Source organism: Geotrypetes seraphini, chromosome 7, assembly GCF_902459505.1.
Source record: "Geotrypetes seraphini chromosome 7, aGeoSer1.1, whole genome shotgun sequence".
Classification (NCBI taxonomy): Eukaryota; Metazoa; Chordata; class Amphibia; order Gymnophiona; family Dermophiidae; genus Geotrypetes; species Geotrypetes seraphini.
The window spans coordinates 195,012,940-195,031,414 of NC_047090.1; the positions used below are offsets into that span (position 1 = coordinate 195,012,940).

Below are 18,475 nucleotides of genomic sequence, written 5' to 3' on the forward strand. Positions count from 1 at the left end.
GTTCTTCTCTTGGATAGAATTCTAGATTGAGGGGGCAGTTGCTGAAAATATGGAGGATCGGATTGTAATGTGATTTATGTGGCGTAAGGAAAGTATTGTAAGTAGATGCTGGGATTGCGAACGAAGTGATCTGGAAGGTGTATAAGGGATCAGTAGTCTGTTGATGAAATCGGGAGATTTCATTGTTAAGGCCTTGAATGTGAGGAGTAATATTTTATATTTAATTCTTTATGAGAAGGGGAGCCAGTGTGCTTTGATCAGTAGCGGTGTTACATGGTCGAATTTTCTTGCTTTCATTATGAGTTTTATTGGTGTACTTTGTATGTTGATAGATGATGGTTCCAAAATTGTTGAAACAGATCATGCATAGACTATGAAAACACTATTAAACTGTAGCGCTGATTTGTTGATGGTATGTAAGCTTGTTATCCAAAATTATGCCTAATAGTTTTATGGAGGAGACTATTTGAAGAGGTGTAGATTTGAGAGTGATTGGAATAGTCAAAGTGTGCTCCTCTTTACATGGGAAAAGCATTGTTTTTGTTTTGTTTATGTTTAGGGCTAACATGTTGTTCTCTAACCATTCACTTATCTGTTCTAGTTTTTGGTTGATGTTTTGAGTTTCCATGGGGTTATCTGGGTCAGTTGGATGGATGAGTTGTATGTTGTCAGCATAGGCATACATGGTAAACCCGATCGATTGCCCTAAGGTCATAAGTGGCGCCATAAAGATATTAAATAAAAGTGGGGATAATATTGAGCCCAGTGGGATTTTGTATTCACAAGGGAAGGTATCAGATGATATGTTGTTAACAACAACTTTTGATGAGCGGTCAGTGAAATAGGATTGGAACCAATCGAGTAGAATGGGTACAAGAGGATTGATTTTTCACTTTGTCAAAAATTACAGAGACTATGGGACACTCGATGAAGTTACAGGGAAATAGTTTTAAAACCAATAGGAGGAAATTTTTTTTCACTCAGAGAATAGTTAAGCTCTGGAATGCATTGCCAGAGGTTGTGGTAAGAACAGATAGCATAGCTGGTTTTAAGCAAGGTCTGGACAATTTCCTGGAGGAAAAGTCCATAGTCTGTTATTGAGAAAGACATGGGGGAAGCCACTGCTTGCCCTGGATCGATAGCATGGAATATCGCTACTCCTTGGGTGGTGGCCAGGTACTAGTGACCTGGATTGGCCACCGTGAGATTGGGCTACTGGGCTTCATGGACCATTGGTCTGACTCAGTAAGGCTATTCTTATGTTCTTAGATGTTATCGCATTCATTCCACACTACTATTCTTTTTACTTTGACATTTTGAAAAATAATTTTAAGCCTTTTCTAATGCATTTATCCATTCATACACTTTCAAACACACTTTATACACGTGTCCACATTAATAGCATATGCAAAAGTATTCACCCTAGCTTCACACAGTTCATATTCATTGCACTTCACACATTTCCATTTACTCATTCATGCACACATTCTACACACACTCCCACACTATATGATATAATGAAAAGCAAGCTTATTCTTTGTTTAATTGCCCCTTTCATTCACACTTATGCTGTTCCAAATATCATCATTTTCAGGCAAATTTTCCTGTTTCTTTAAAGCATAGTTCTTTAAATCCATTATATGTACATATCTTTTCATCCTTCTCACAGCCACAGAACACAGTGTCCATGTCACATCACGTTCACGTATGCAAAATACTCTTCACGTTGGCTACATAACACAGCTTTCATAAGGAGCCACACGAGAACTTAGTTTCACTTTCACTCGGAAGGTTAGCTCCCACACTACTCATTCTGAAAGTAAGTGCACTGGCGTTTTCTAAATTTTAATTTTAAGCAGGTTTTTCAATTGTGTTATCCATTCTAGTTTGACAGTCATTCTCAAGATCTATTAGCATTCATGTTTTGTCTTCCCATTAATGTGGGTCTTTAATTGACATTTCGACTATGTTGTTTTTTCTAGCGGCTCATAGCCCATTTTTCACCCTGCCATCCCTCTGGTCAACTTTTGTCTGCACTTAAATAGTTCCATATTGCACTAGTTAAAGCTAATAATCGTCCTCATTCTTCTGGCTGGCTCCCTCAGTTTATTTTTGGCAGCTGACTTCAGTAATTTAACAATTACATGCAGTACATGCAGGGTAGTTTTAGTCCCACTTTTGGGGCTTTTAATTTCCAGCTGTAGTTTTTTGTCGCTCATATTCCGGTTCCCTGCACTTCAGGTGTGGTTTCATGCCAAGACCCATACATGTTTGTTGCCTCAGTTATCTTAGAGCTTTCATTTAAAATACAGATTGTCAATAAAGGTGGTTTCAACACCATTGCTTTTGATTCAAACCTCGTTATTTTTACTTCCTAAGTTGAAAGTCAAGCCGTTTGATATATATAATTTTTAAGCTTTTAATACAGATATATTTTTTAAGCTTTTATTAAGGATGATTTACTAAGGATATTGTAAGTTTTATGACATACAATTGTATGTTAATAAGAACATAAGCAATGCCTCCACTGGGTCAGACCCGAGGTCCATCATGCCCAGCAGTCCGCTCATGTGGCGGCCCAACAGGTCCAGGACCTGTGCAGTAGCCCTCTATCTATACCCCTCTATCCCTTTTTCCAGCAGGAAATTGTCCAATCCTTTCTTGAACTCCAGTACCGTACTCTGTCCTATTACGCCCTCTGGAAGCGCATTCTAGGTGTCCACCACACGCTGGGTAAAGAAGAACTTCCTAGCATTCGTTTTGAATCTGTCCCCTTCCAACTTTTTTGAATGCCCTCTTGTTCTTTTATGTTTTGAAAGTTTGAAGAATCTGTCCCTCTCTACTCTCTCTATGCCCTTCATGATCTTGTAGGTCTCTATCATGTCTCCTCTGAGTCTCCGCTTTTCCAGGGAGAAGAGCCCCAGTCTCTCCAATCTTTCAGTGTATGAAAGGTTTTCCATGCCCTTAATCATTCGTGTCGCTCTCCTCTGGACCCTCTCAAGTATTGCCATATCGTTCTTAAGGTACGGTGACCAATACTGAACACAGTACTCCAGGTGCGGGCGCACCATTGCCCGATACAACGGCAGGATGACTTCTTTCGTTCTGGTCGTAATACCCTTCTTAATAATGCCCAACATTCTGTTTGCCTTCTTCGCGGCTACTGCGCATTGTGCCGTTGACTTCATTGTTGTGTCCACCAGTGCACCCAAATCTCTTTCAAGGTTATTTCCCTCTAATACTAATCCCCCCATTTGGTAGCTGAACATCGGGTTCTTTCTCCCTATATGCATGACCTTGCATTTCCCTACATTGAAGTTCATCTGCCTTGGCATATATGTTTTCTAAATGGCAATTTCATTTTTTCATTTATAGGTTTATCTGAGGTATTAGGTACTATACAATTTGCGTCATTCAATTTAGGTCAGTCCGGTTTATGGTATTGTTCTTCCTCCCAAGTTTGTCACTTTAGCAATTCCTATTTTTGGCATTTCAGCATTTTGCATTTGATAATTAAATGCACTATGATGGGCAATCTTCACACACTTCTCTTTGGATGGATTCATTTTTATCCATATTTGTCACAGCCCCTTGAGACCGTCAATATTTTAATTTAAACATAGAAACATAGAAGATGACGGCAGAAAAGGGCTACAGCCCATCAAGTCTGCCCACCCTGCTTACCCACCCCCTGTCTATGCCCTAATGACCCAATTTCCTTATCTTGACCTTCGTAGGGATCCCACATGGGTATCCCATTTATTCTTAAAGTCTGGTCTTTTTCCATTCATCACTAAATTTGAATCTTTGTAGACTGAGCTTTCAGTATATTTTCACATTCTCATGGAGATGATGCGGTATATAAACTTAAGGTTTAGATTAGATTAGATTAGATTATTAATTCTATTTAGAATATTGATCTATTAAAGGAGAAAATTCAGTACATTCTGTGTAGAGTCTCCAGTGCTGTCCTTTTCACATCAAGGGTTACCTCCACTGGTCTCAGCAGGGGCAAGATAGGTAGTGCTTTCCTTCCCTCTTGGGTGCCTTTTTCCAACTCCCCAGCCAGGAGTACAGTGCATGGAGTATTATCTGAATCCTTGTAACTACTAAAGCTGATAATGCTGATAGTTTCCCGCAACCTTGCTCTGTCCTCAGATGTGTCCAACAATGCACTCTCCATAGATTGATGGTATAGAAACTCCCGGCAGCTGAGAAACTAAAGTTAATAAAGGTTTTTCCCATAGGCAGAGAATGGCAAGAAATATTTTTTTAATAACATCCATCATGTCAGAGTGACCAGAAGGTGATATTTTTGGCACAGCATTGTCACTGGTACAAACTAGTAATGGATAAAACTGATGGCGCCAATACAAGTATAATTGAGAGAAAGAGAAGAACAGGCCCAGCAGACACACTCAAAATCAAGAGCAAGCTTAGACGAGAACCAGGAGTAAGGTACAGGCTAGAGAATATCTACCAGCAGGAAAACAGCTGGAAAGGGAGCCATGTCTGAAAGATGTGAGATTTATATTGGAGTTATTTTTGAGCAAATCAGGATAGTCATGAACCTTACTCCTAAATTAGGACATGTGGAATATTATCTCAGTCTTGTCAAAAACCCTAGAGAATCTACCAAACTGACATCTAACTACAAACCAATTGCGAGCACTCCCTTGTTCGTTAAGCTAATGGAAGGACTGGTCAACCAGGAACTAGTAATGTATCTGGACAAATTTAGCATACTGCAAGACAATCAGTCTGGTTTTCGTTCTGGATTCAGCACTGAAACTGTCATGGCATCATTACTGGACTTCCTCCATACCTTATTTAGTCAGGGTACTAGTGCTCTAATTCTGCAACTAGACCTAAGCAGTGCCTTCGATCTGGTTGACCATGCAATTCTGATTGACTATCTAGAGCAGGGATAGGGAACTCCGGTCCTTGAGAGCCGTATTCCAGTCAGGTTTTCAGGATTTCCTCAATGAATATGCATTGAAAGCAGTGCATGCAAATAGATCTCATGCATATTCATTGTGAAAATCCTGAAAACCCGGCTGGAATACGGCTCTTGAGGACCGGAGTTCCCTACCCCTGGTCTAGAGTCAATTGGTCTTTCAGGTAACGTGTTAAAATAGTTTCGGGGGTTTTTGAGAAAACGTTTATATCAAGTCTATAGTGACAATAAAAAATCCTTTAGTTGGGTAAACTCTTGCGGAGTCCCACAAGGCTCTCCTCTTTCCCCTACATTGTTCAACGTCTACCTTGCCTCATTACTACAAAGCTTAAAAGTTAAATTTTATATCTATGCTGATGATATCACCATTGTTATTCCCCTTACTACTTTGACCCCCGAGACTAAGATTCATCTATCATCCATTCTAAAGCAAATTGAACTATGGATGACCAAATTCAAATTGAAGCTCAACACTGACAAAACCAAATTTTTCCTTGCAAGCCCTAACAACAAAATCAAAGACACAGCGATCTCCTTGAATGGTCAGGACTTCCCTATTGACCACTCCATTAAAATCCTGGGAGTCACCCTGGACCGCCACCTCACTCTAAATGCTCACACAGATTTAGTGGTTAAAAAATGCTTTTCGGTACTATGGAAACTCAGAACCATCAGAAAATACTTTGATGGACCAAGATGGCGGCGATGTAGAGAAGCTGCGAGAGACGCTGATAACAAGCTCCTAGCCTGTATTTTCATTATACCTGATATTGATGCCTTCTAAGAGGAAAGGGGTGCTTAGGGCCTCTGCCTCGTCGGCCCTGACGTCCACCCCGATTCAACAGACGATGGATCGTTTCTTCGCGCCTTCTCCGGCGCCCACACAAGCTGGAGTGGAGAGCTCGGCGTTGGGCGGTGACGGGAGGGAGTCACTGGCCCTTTCGGGCACTGAGACATTGCTGTCTCCTTCGGCTCCCATGACGCCTCCGTGTCCGGCAACAGCCGAAACGCTGTGGCGAGAGACACACGCTTCCGGAAGTGAAAACGTGGGGTCTCCCGGCGAGGGCTCAGCATTGTCGGCGGAACGGCAGATGGAAACAACAGCAGAAAGAGGGGATCTTTCTCTCTCCCAGACGGAGGTCTCCATGAATAGCATCTGGCAATTGCTGCAGAGGATGGAAGGGAAAATTGAAAAATCAACTGAAGAGGTAACAAAATTAAATGAGAAATTGGAATTATTGACTGGGTCAGTTGAATCTATGAAGTTAGAGTATACAGGCCAAGCCAAGCAAATGCAGGTGGATATACAACAATTGCAACAATTCAAATTGGCTTCAATTAAAGATAGCTCCATTATTCATAAGAAACTAGAACAATTTGAAAATTTTAATAGGCGTTTGAACCTCCGCTTTCTAAATTTTCCTCAAACTTCAGGAATGTTACCGATTGATTTGTTGAAAAGATACTTCATTGAGAATTTGGAAATTTCTTCAAACTGTATTCCTCCAATTAACAAAATTTATTACCTACCAAATAAAAAGATGCCTGACGGAAATGGAAAGGTAAATGGAAATGAGATTGGGAAAGTAAGAGAAGGAGAGACAAATGTGATAGATTTTGCAAATGTGACGGCTTTACTGGAACAAACGATAACATCTGAAATGGACAGAGCAACATTACTAGTATCATTTGTTTTTGAACAGGATGTGAATATGATTATGAAATTGTTTTTCAAAAATTCCCAAAAATTATTTGGGGGACGGAAAATATGGATATATCCTGACGTAGCTAAGACTACACAAGAACGGAGGAAATAATTTCTTGCAATGCGACAACAGACTATAAATATTGGAGCAACATTTTTATTGGTGTATCCCTGCAAATGTATGGTTAGGTACTTAGGTGTTAAATATGTTTTTTTCTCTCCTAACCATCTGAAGGAATTTCTAGATGTTAAGCAGATCATTAAGGATTAAAGATTAAGGGATAATAATAGTAATGGGCGCTAGATACATTATGCCTTTCTTCTTTGTATTATTCCTCTAAATTTCTCTCTAGTTTTAGTTTTGGTCACCGCCTGTTTATTGTGGTCTAAGAAAGGGTTTATCATTATGATGATTGTTGTAAAAGTATTATTGTGTTAAAATTTTCTTCCCTGTATTCAATGTAACAAGAATTAATTCTTGTAAAATAAGACTGTATAATTATAAATAAATTAAAAGAAAAAGAAAATACTTTGATGCAAATCCTTCCGCTTATTGGTTCAATATTCCATCCTAAGCTTGCTCAATTATTGCAACATCATTTACTTGGGATCCTTCAAAAAAAAACATTCTAAGACTCAGAGTCATTAAAAATTTGGCAGTTCGACTAATTTTTGGGCTGAAGAAATGGGAACACATAAGCCCCTACTATCAAAAACTCCATTGGCTGCCCCTAGAGGTGCGAATCCTGTTTAAGTTTTCTTGTCTGTGTTATAAATCAATATTTGGTCTGGCCTCCACTTACCTGGTTTCCCATTTTAATCTGGCAAGTTCTTTTAGACCCACACAAAGAATACATCTGTTCACCTATCCGACAATAAAAGCCTGCCAATACAAAAGATTCTTGGACAGAACTCTTGCAAATGGAATGATTGGCTTAGCAACTTTATCACGCTCTCATCATCCTACTTCAATTTCAGAAAATTGGTAAAAACGAGTTTGTTCAGTCGATTTGTAAACTAAGAATCTACACAGCTCTGCTAAGAACTATATAGCTTTCCAATTCTTTCATTATGTAAGATTGTACTGTTGACTTTGATTGTAACCTCTTCACTGATTGTCCAGCGCTTCTTGCTGTAAACCGCCTTGAACTTCCATGGCTTTGGTGGTATATAAGAATAAAATTATTATTATTATTACATTTACGGTAAATACTCATTGTATTTACATTGTGCCAAGAGAGCCAAGAGGTGTAATAATCGATGTAGATCTTTCATTTCATAATCATATTAGCGAAATAGTTAAATCATGCTTTTACAGATTACGGCTCCTACGTTCAATTTCTACCTTTTTAGATTCTAAATCACTCAATATCTTAGTTCATTCTCTTATTATCTCTAAATTGGATTATTGTAATTCTCTTCTAATCAACATAACCCAGAAAGAAAAGAGACGACTCCAAATCATCCAAAACACATCAGTTAAATTAATTCACAATGCAAAAAAATTCGACCATGTTACCCCTTTACTTATTAAATCACATTGGCTCCCCATATCTCATCGAATTACTTTCAAAATTTTATTTTTGGTATACAAAACATTGAGCTTCAACGAACCCCAATTTATAGCAAAAATGATTGTCCCATATAACTCTTCTCGTTCTTTAAGATCTTCCTCATCACAACTGCTCTCAATCCCTTCGCTGAGAATCATAGGCACAAGACGTAATGATATGTTCTCCGTGAAAGCCCCTACACTGTGGAACTCTGTTCCAAATTTTATTAAAAACGAAACAGACCTCGTCTCTTTTAAGAAAATTTTAAAAACATATTTATTTCAAGATGCATTTGATTCATGAAACGTAACATTTCAGGTTCTTGCATTCTTCTTATCCTATCTTAACCCATTATTACCCAATGTGCTTTCCTTTTGATGTTAAACTCTAATATATAACAAAATTGTAACTTTCCCCCTCCTCCCCACTCCTTCCCGTTTGTCCAATGTTGTCTGTCTCTTATTTAACTTTCGTAAATTAAATGTATTACCACATTCTGATGGTTTTTAAATTGTACATCGCTTAGATATTGTTATAAGCGATTCATCAAATGAATATTAAACTTGAAACTTGAACTTGAGCTTCCATTTTGAGTTCATAAGATGTTACTGGACATGTGTAGGCAGTTTATCTAGGTGTGCTTGGAAATTCTTTTCAATGAGGCTTTTGGCACCAGCAGCTATGGAGAATATTTCTGTGTTATGAGTGGAGGAGAAGCCTAATGATTAGCGTGGTGGACTGAGAACCAGAGGAACTAGGTTTGATTCCCAGTGAAGCCCTTTGTAACTCTGGACAAGTCACTTAACTCACCATTGCCCCAGGTAGAAGAATTTAGATTGTAAGCCCACAAAAACAGATTTGTTGTGCAACAGAAAGGCAATATATCCAAATCCATGACCCTATACCCTTTTCTTGTTTCAGACTGTAATTCTTAATACTTGAATATCTTTTCTGGAGGGCAATTTATTCAAGTGGGTTAGTTCTGCACATGCAAAGAAAAAAAATGAAGCTCACAGAGCCAGTGCAGCTTCAGATATTAATAGGAAACATACCTGAAGGCCTCTAGCTCTGACCAGCCTGGTAATGCCCTGGTTGAGAAGCCAATCGGACCCAACACTTCATGTATGAGAAAGGGGATGGCTCCTTTACCCTTGGGAAATGAGTGTGCTTGTGTATGTACAAGTGAATGCACTTTGTGTCCTGATACATGAAAGAGTGGTGGTTTTGTGTAGGAATTCCTTGGTTTGCTTAGCATCAGTTCTCTAATGGAATCTCTTTGATTTTCTCTTTACAAGACGTAGAGAGGAGTGCTGTGGAGCGTAACATTTCCACCTCTGGTATGAGTATCTACTTTGACGCTTACCTTTACAACACTGCCAGCACCAGCACTCCATGGCATCAACGACTCTCCACTGCTATTGAGGATGAGGATGAAGATTCTTCTTCTGATAGCCAAACTCCTGAGAAAGTCAAGAAGCCCAAGAAGGTTTACTGCTACATATCCCCCAAGGTACATTGCGTGGATTAGGAAGGATTCATATATGCAAGATCTGGGGAGAAGGAAGTGCACAAACTCTGAGAGAAGTAAGGGCAAGTGGGCAGATAGCAGAAGAAATGAAGGAGAAGGAGGGGCTTTCAGAAAGGCCAAAATAGCTGTAATAATAGCCCAGGCTTGCCAGATCTCTTGCATAGCAGCCTTACTAGTTTCTCTTCCTGTTTGCATTATAAAGGAGGAACCAAGTCTTTCATTAAATGTGCTTTCTGGATTAACACTTTGGATTTCCCACTGCATTTGTCCAATTGCCACAAGTTTTTCCTTAGGATCTGATTCTTTTAAGAGGTTTTTTTTTAATCTCTTTAGCTTCCTTTTATGTGGTAAGGTGGATTCTCATTCATTCTGAACATCAAGTTTGGTGGTGCTGGATTCTCAGTGCACATTGAGGGATACGAGTGACCAAGGTCCTCGTCGGGGAACACCTAGCTGAGCCTCTGTGGGTGCGGATCACCGGACTAGATGGACCCACAGTCTGATCTGGTGCGGGCATTTCTTATGTTCTTATGTACTTTCATAATTAAGTGCTTCTTGTGCATTTGAAACTATTAAGGAACACAGACACATGATGGCAGATAAAGGCCACTTTGTCTGCCCAGCACTCACGTCACGATCTCATCTTCTCTCTCCCACTCTATATATCCACCACCCTTTTCATTTTGGATTACTCCTGAACCTGAAACCTTTAACTTCATACCGTACCTTGTCATTTCAGACTTTTCTTTTCATGAGAAGCAGAGCTTTTACTTATGTGGGCCTGTGTTATGGAATTCTTTGATGGTTTGTCATATTTGTCATTTCGTAAGCTGTTGAAACCAGAATTATTTCAGCAAACTGTTACTATAGGATTTAGTAATGATTGACTTGATTTTGCTAGTTTGAATTATTGTTTTATTCTTTTTTATACAATTTGTAAAGTGATTGTATTGTATTTTTAATAAGATTTCTATTGTACATCGGATAGGAAACAGGGTAGTTAAATGACCATTTTTCTCAATGGAGGATGGTGAATAGTGGAGTGCTGCAGGGATCTGTACTGGGTCCAGTGCTATTTAACTTATTTATAAATGATTGGGAAATTGGAACAATGACTGAGGTGATTAAATTTGCAGATGACACTAAACTGTTCAAAGTTGTTAAAACTCATATGGATTGTGAAAAATTGCAGGCGGACCTTAGGAAATTGGAAGATGAAATTTAATGTGGACAAATGCAAAGTGATGCACATTGGGAAGAATAACCCGAATCACAGTTCCTGGATGCTAGGTCCTCCTTGGGGGTTAGCACCTAATAAAAGGATCTGGGTGTCATCATAGACAATATGGTGAAACCTTCTGCCCAATGTGCAGTGTTGGCCAAAAAATGCAGTCACCTTAGTAAATCCCGGCCCCTCCCTTCTAACACCTAATCAGACACAATGGCTGAAGACTAGTACCGTATATACTCGAATTTAAATCGGGATTTTTGGGCCAAAAAATTGGCTCAAAAATGGGGGTCCCGGTTTATATTCGGGTCATCCCCCAGTGACCACCCAAAACCCTCCCGAACTTCCTACAGGCCTGCCTTAGGTCGGGACAGGAGGGATCCCTTCCGTCTCCTGCCCCGGCCGACACTAACAATTACCACCTACCTTCCCTTGCGTACCTGTTTGTTCCCTGGTGGTCCAGCGTGTATCCCCCGCTGAAATCCTCCAGAAGATTATAAAGGTAAATAGCCAGTGGCGCACCTGGGCCGACACGCAGGAGCGAGCTTTTTGTGCTCCTGGACGGCCGTGCACCGCTCCTTGATAGGCTGCTGCAAGTTCTCGTGGGGTTTCGCGGATAAGAACATAAGTATTGCCCCTGTCGGGTCAGACCAGAGGTCCATCGTGCCCGGCAGTCCGCTCACGCGGCAGCCCCTCAGGTCCATGACCTGATAGTGCTCATAACCTAAAACTCTCATACCCTTTTCGCTTAATGTCCTGTAAAGTAACCTTCTATCTGTATCCTGCAATCCCCTTCGCTTCCAGGAAGTCATCCAGTCCCTTTTTGAACCCCAGTACTGTACTCTGTCCTGTCACCTCACTTGGAAGCGCGTTCCAGGTGTCCACCACCCTCTGAGTGAAGAAGAACTTCCTTGCATTCGTTTTGAATCTGTCCCCTCTCAGTTTTTCTGAATGACCTCTTGTTTTTGTTGTCCCCGCTAGTCTAAAGAATCTGCCCCTCTCCACCTTCTCTATGCCTTTCATGATTTTATAAGTCTGTATCATGTCTCCTCTCAGTCTCCGCTTTTCCAGGGTAAAGAGCCCCAGTTTGTCTAACCTTTCAGCATATGAAAGGTTCTCCATTCCTTTTATAAGAACATAAGAAGTCGCCTCCACTGGGTCAGACCAGAGGTCCATTGTGTCCAGCGGTCCGCTCCCGCGACGGCCCATCAGGCCCATGACCTGTGAAGTGGTTTCTGACTATTTCTATAACCTACTTCTACTTCTATCTGTACCCCTCAATCCCCTTATCCTTTAGGAACCTATCTAGACCCTCCTTGAACCCCTGTAACGTGCTCTGGCCTATCACAACCTCCGGGAGCGCGTTCCATGTGTCCACTACCCTCTGAGTAAAAAAGAACTTCCTGGCATTTGTTCTAAACCTGTCCTTTTTCAATTTCTCCGAGTGCCCCCTTGTACTTGTGGTTCCCCACAGTCTGAAGAATCTGTCCCTGTCTACCTTCTCTATGCCCTTCAGGATTTTGAAGGTTTCTATCATGTCTCCTCTAAGTCTCCGCTTTTCCAGGGAGAATAGCCCCAGCATTTTCAACCTGTCAGCATATGAGAAGTTTTCCATACCTTTTTCAGTTTTGTCACTCTTCTCTGGACTCCCTCAAGTACTGCCATGTCCTTCTTGAGGTATGGCGACCAGTACTGGACACAGTACTCTATATGTGGGTGCACCATTGCCCGATACAGCGGCAAGATGACTTCCTTCGTCCTGGTCGTGATACCCTTTTTATTGATGCCCAACATTCTGATCGCTTTCTTGGCGGCTGTCGCACACTGTGCTGATGCTTTCAATGTTGTGTCCACCAAGACCCCCAGGTCTCTTTCAAGGTTGCTCACCCCTAGCAATGATCCTCCCATTTTATAGTTGAACATCGGGTTCTTTTTCCCTACATGCATGACCTTGCATTTCTCAATGTTAAAACTCATTTGCCACTTTCTTGCCCACTCTTTCAATCTCATTAGGTCCCTTTGCAGGTCTTCACAGTCTTCCGTGGTTCTAACCCTGCTACAGAGTTTGGTGTCGTCCACAAATTTAATAACCTCACAGTTCATCCCCGTCTCCAAGTCATTAATAAATATATTGAACAGGAGCGGTCCCAGCACCGACCCCTGTGGAACTCCGCTCGTTACCCATTGCCATTCTGAGTAATGGCCCTTTACTCCAACCCTCTGTTTTCTGCCTGCCAGCCAGTGTTTGATCCATCGGTGGATATCCCCTTGCACCCCGTGGTTCCACAGCTTCTTTAGCAGCAGTTCGTGGGGTACCTTGATGAAGGCTTTTTGGAAGTCAAGGTAAATGATGTCTATGGATTCCCCTTTATCCATATGGCTGTTTATTCCCTCAAAGAAGTACAGCAAGTTCATGAGGCACGACCTTCCCTTGCAGAAGCCATGCTGGCTTGCCTTCAGCCGCCCATTGTTTTCTATGTGATCGCAGATGGTGTCCTTAATCAGTGCTTCCATCATCTTTCCCGGAACCAAGGTCAAGCTCACCGGCCTGTAGTTTCCCAGGTCACCCCTTGATCCCTTCTTGAAGATAGGCGTGACATTTGCTATTTTCCAGTCCTCTGGGATCTCCCCGGTTTTTAAGGATAGGTTACATATTTGGCGAAGTGTTTCCGCTATTTCGTTTCTCAGTTCTTTTAGTACCCTTGGGTGGATGCCGTCCGGACCTGGTGATTTGTCGCTCTTCAGTCTGTCTATCTGTTGGAGGACATCCTCCCGGCTCACCTCTAGTTGGACCAGCTTCCCATCCCGGTTTCCATTTATGATCTCCTCGGGTTCTGGAATATTGGATGTGTCTTTTCTCGTGAAGACTGATGAAAAGAACTTGTTTAACTTGTCAGCTATCTCTTTTTCTTCCTTTACCACTCCCTTCCTGTCTCCATCATCCTTGTTGCTCTCCTCTGGACCCTCTCAAGTATCGCCATGTCTTCCTTAAGGTACGGTGACCAGTATTGGATGCAGTATTCCAGATGTGGGCGCACCATCGCTCGATACAATGGCAGGATAACTTCCTTCGTTCTGGTAGTGATACCTTTTTTGATAATGCCCAACATTCTGTTTGCTTTCTTTGAGGCCGCTGCACATTTCGCCACTGGCTTCATTGTTGTATTCACCAATACCCCAGGTCTTTTTCTAGGTTGCCTTTCCCCAGCACCCTCCCTCCCATTGTATAGCTGTACATGGGGTTCCCTTTCCCTATGCAAGACCTTACATTTCTCCACATTGAAGCTCATCTGCCATCTTTTTGCCCACTCACTCAGTTTGTTCAGGTCGCTCTGCAGTTCTTTGCATTCCTCAACAGTTCTGACCCTGCTGGAGAGTTTTGTGTCATCCGCGAACTTGATAACTTCGCACTTCGTCCCCATTTCCAGATCATTAATGAATATATTGAACAGCAGCGGTCCCAGCACTGACCCCTGCGGGACACCACTCGTGACCCCTTTCCAGTCAGAGTAGTGTCCTTTTACTCCTACCCTCTGCTTCCTATCCGCCAGCCAATTTTGGATCCATCTGTGGACGTCCCCTTCCATCCCGTGGCTCCACAGTTTATTCAGCAGGCGCTTATGGGATACCTTGTCGAAGGCTTTTTGGAAATCCAGATATACGATGTCTATGGGGTCACCTTGGTCCAAATGTTTGCTTATCCCATCAAAGAAATGCAGTAGATTCGTTTGGCATGATCATCCTTTACAGAAACCATGCTGGCTTGTTCTCATCAGATTATTTTTTTCTGTATGCTCATTGATACCTTCCCTGATCAGTGATTCGGCCAATTTCCCCGGAACTGAGGTCAAGCTCACCGGTCTATAGTTCCCCGGGTCGCCTCTCGATCCTTTTTTTAAGATCGGTGTAACATTTGCTATCCTCCAGTCCTCCGGGATTACCCCTGTTCTCAAGGATAGGTTGCAAATATGTCGCAGTAACTCCGCTGTTTCTTCTTTGATCTCTTTCAGTATTCTCGGGTGGATCCCATCTGGGCCAGGAGATTTGTCAGTTTTTAATCTATCTATCTGCCTGAGAACGTCTTTGAGGCTTACCTCCATGCATGATAATGTTCCCTTTTGATCCCCCTTGAAGATTTTTTCCGGTTCTGGCATGTTGAATGTTTCTTCTTTTGTAAAGACCGATGAGAAGAACTTGTTTAGTCTATCAGCCACCTCTTTTTCCTCCTTCACCACTCCCTTTCTGTCTCCCTCATCCAGAGGTCCCACCTCCTCCCTCGCTGTTTCCCTTTACATATCTGAAAAACGATTTAAAATATCTTGCTTCCTTGGCTAGTCTCTCCTCATATTCTTTCTTGGCTTTTCTGACCACTCAGTGACATTCTTTCTGATGCTTCCTGTGCTCTTTCCAATTTCCTTCAGTTTTGTCCTTTTTCCACTTCCGAAATGATTTTTTCTTGTCTCCTATCACTGTCTTTACTTCATTGGTTATCCATGCTGGGTCTTTAGCCTGATTCTTTTTGCATCCTTTCCTAAATCTGGGTACATATAGGTTTTACACCTCGCTTACCGTGTCCTTGAGTAGGGACCAGGCTTGCTCCACAGTCCGAGCTTCCTTGGAGCTGTTTCTGAGCTTCTTCCTCACCATTTGTCTCATGGCATCATAGTTCCTTTTCTTGAAGTTAAACGATGTTGCCTTGGTTCTCTTCCCCTTTGGTAATCCTACTTCCACTTGGAATAGAATCATGTTGTGGTCACTGTTTCCTAACGGTCCCATTACTTCCACTCCCTATGCAGGTCCTTTCAGCCCGTTGAGGATCAGATCCAGGATCGCTGCCCCTCTCGTTGGTGTCTTGACAAGTTGTTCCATGAAACAGTCTTGGACGGCTTCCAGGAACTCCGTTTCCTTGGTACACTTTGAATTTCCAAGACACCAGTCTATCCTGGGATAGTTGAAATCTCCCATAACTATGGTGTTAGCGTTCTTGCATTCCCTCCTCAGCTCGTCTACCATTTCTGTATTGTCTGCTTCAGTTTGCCCAGGTGGACGGTAGAACAGTCCCATCTTTATCTCAGATCCATTTCTTCCTGGTATTTTAACCCACAATGACTCCAGTTGTCTATTTGCCGCTGCTGTATCCACACTGGTTGAGTGAATGGTGTCCCTTATGTATAGTGCTATTCCTCCTCCTTTCTGATAAGTCCTGTCTTTTCGGTACCCTGGCAGTACTATTTCCCATTTGTTTTCCTCGTTCCACCATGTTTCCGTGATCCCTATGATGTCTAGGCTCTCATTATTGGCCATGACTTCTAATTCCCCCATCTTGTTCCTTAGGCTCCTTGCATTAGTGTACATGGAGTTCAAGTCCTGGCATTTTCTCTTCCTCGCTATTTTCCCTTGCGCTTCAGTCTTCTTTCTGTCCCCTTCCTGACCTGCCAACTCCTGAATATTTTTTCCTTTGTCCTCCCTTTGTGGTATTTTTCTATTGCCTTCCCCATGTAGTGTGTTCATATTTTCCTCCTCCTGTGCCTTCCCATCTTCCAGTTCCATTTTGACTTCTTCTTGTAGTATGTTTATCATGTCCTCCTCTCGCTTCTTCTGTCTCCCTTGTTTTTTCATAGCCTGTTGCTGTCCACATGTGTCTGCCCAGCATTTTTCCCTCTCAGTACCTTCACTGGGTACTGTCTCCCGAACCGTCGATACCAGGTCGACTGTCGGCTTTCCCTTTCTGCTTAGTTTAAAGCTTGCTCTATCACTCTTCTGATGTTATTTGCTAGTTGTCTAGTTCCCGCTGTGCTCAGGTGTAGACCATCCTTCTTGTAGAGCTTGTTCTTGCCCCAGAACGCTGTCCAGTTCCTCACGAAGAGAAATCCCTCTTCCTCACACCATCTCCTCATCCACGCATTTATTGATTGTAGTTCCGTCTGCCTCTTCGTTTCTGCCCTCGGTACTGGCAGGATCTCTGAGAAGGCTATCCTCTGGGTCCTCATCTTCAGTTTCCTTCCTAGGATCTTGAACTGTTCAGTCAGTGCATTCTTGCTGTAGCCTCTCCTGGTGACATCATTCGTCCTGACGTGGACTATCACTGCTGTCTCTTCTGTCTCTGCTCCCTCCAGGATTCTTTCAATTCTGCTGACAATGTCCTTCATTCTTGCTCCTGGGAGACAGGTCACTAGCCGATCCTCTCTCCCTCCTGCGGCAGCCTATCAAGGACCGGTGCAGAGCCTCGGGGCAGTGAATGGCCTTGTCCCCATTCTTGCGGTGACCATTTTTTTGTCACCGTTTTGGCAGGTTACCCGCGGGTAACAACCACCATGTCATTCTCTAGTGCAAGCTACAGCTTCTGTACTACTACAGTAAGTATTAATTTCCATTCAGGATGTTTGCACAGCTGCACTTGATCCTCAGTGCATATTTTTACACAGTTTTATTGTCTGGAGCAGACCTTGGCACACCATCTGCAATTGGGACGATCAGTATTGAGTCATTTTTATATACTATAACTATTTTACCACCACCCAAATCTTTCTTTAAGCTTGGTACTCACCAATAAGTGTGCCTGCATATCCCCCTGCTTGTCTCCAGAGAAAGCAAAGTTGCTTACCTATAACAGGTGTTCTCTGTAGACAACAGGGGAATGCAGCCACACTTACCCGCCCTCCATCCCCTCGTCTTCTTCCTTTCATTGCTAGAGACAAAACTGACAAGCAGAGGGGAGGGGCTGTAGGTGTAGGGACTCTTGCACATGCCCAGTAAGCTCAAAAGCTTACTTAGCTAGGGGGAGTTCCGGCATTCAGGCTAAGTCAGCGGACTTCACCAACAAGTGTGACTGCATTCCCCTGCTGTCTACAGAGAACACCTGTTATAGATAAGCAACTTTGCTTTCTTTCCTGCCCTTCAGCAATTTTGAAGGCAGCCCCTTTGGATTTTCGTTTAGACCTATTTGAATGGTTGACCCACTCGCTGAAAATGGGAAATTTTCCATCATCTCATAGGAACATAATTGCCGCTGCTGGGTCAGACCAGTGGTCCATTGTGCCCAGCAGTCTGCTCACGTGGCAGCACTTAGTTCAAAGACCAATGCCCTATTATTACTTGCGCATGTTCTGTTCCAGTAGGAACTTATCCAACCTTGTCTTGAATCCCTGAAGGGTATTTTCCCCTAAAACAGCCTCCGGAAGAGCATTCCAGGATTCTACCACTCTCTGGGTGAAGAAAAACTTCCTTACGTTTGTACGGAATCTTTTCCCTTCTAATTTCAGTGAGTGCACTCTTGTTCTCTTCACCTTGGAGAGGGTGAACAGTCTCTCTTTCTCTACTAAGTTAATTCCCTTCAATATGTTAAATATTTTGATCATGTCCCCTCTGTCTTCTCCTCTCAAGGGAGAATAGGCCTAGTTTCTCTAGCCTCTCGTTGTACGGCAACTCCCCCAGTCACAACCATTTTTGTTGCTTTTCTCTGGACCCTTTCTAGTAGTACTATGTCCTTTTTGATGTACGGCGA

General features: G+C 42.4%; 1 protein-coding gene across 5 annotated transcripts in view; it reads left to right on the forward strand.

Annotated features, from left to right (window-relative positions):
* Positions 1–18,475, forward strand: part of AREL1 (apoptosis resistant E3 ubiquitin protein ligase 1) — a 293,395-nt gene that overhangs the window by 130,471 nt on the left and 144,449 nt on the right. For all 5 annotated transcript variants that reach the window (XM_033951578.1, XM_033951577.1, XM_033951580.1 and 2 more), the window contains one exon: positions 9,511–9,725. In XM_033951578.1, the coding sequence (XP_033807469.1) occupies positions 9,511–9,725 (215 nt within the window). The remainder of the gene's footprint in view (positions 1–9,510; positions 9,726–18,475) is intronic.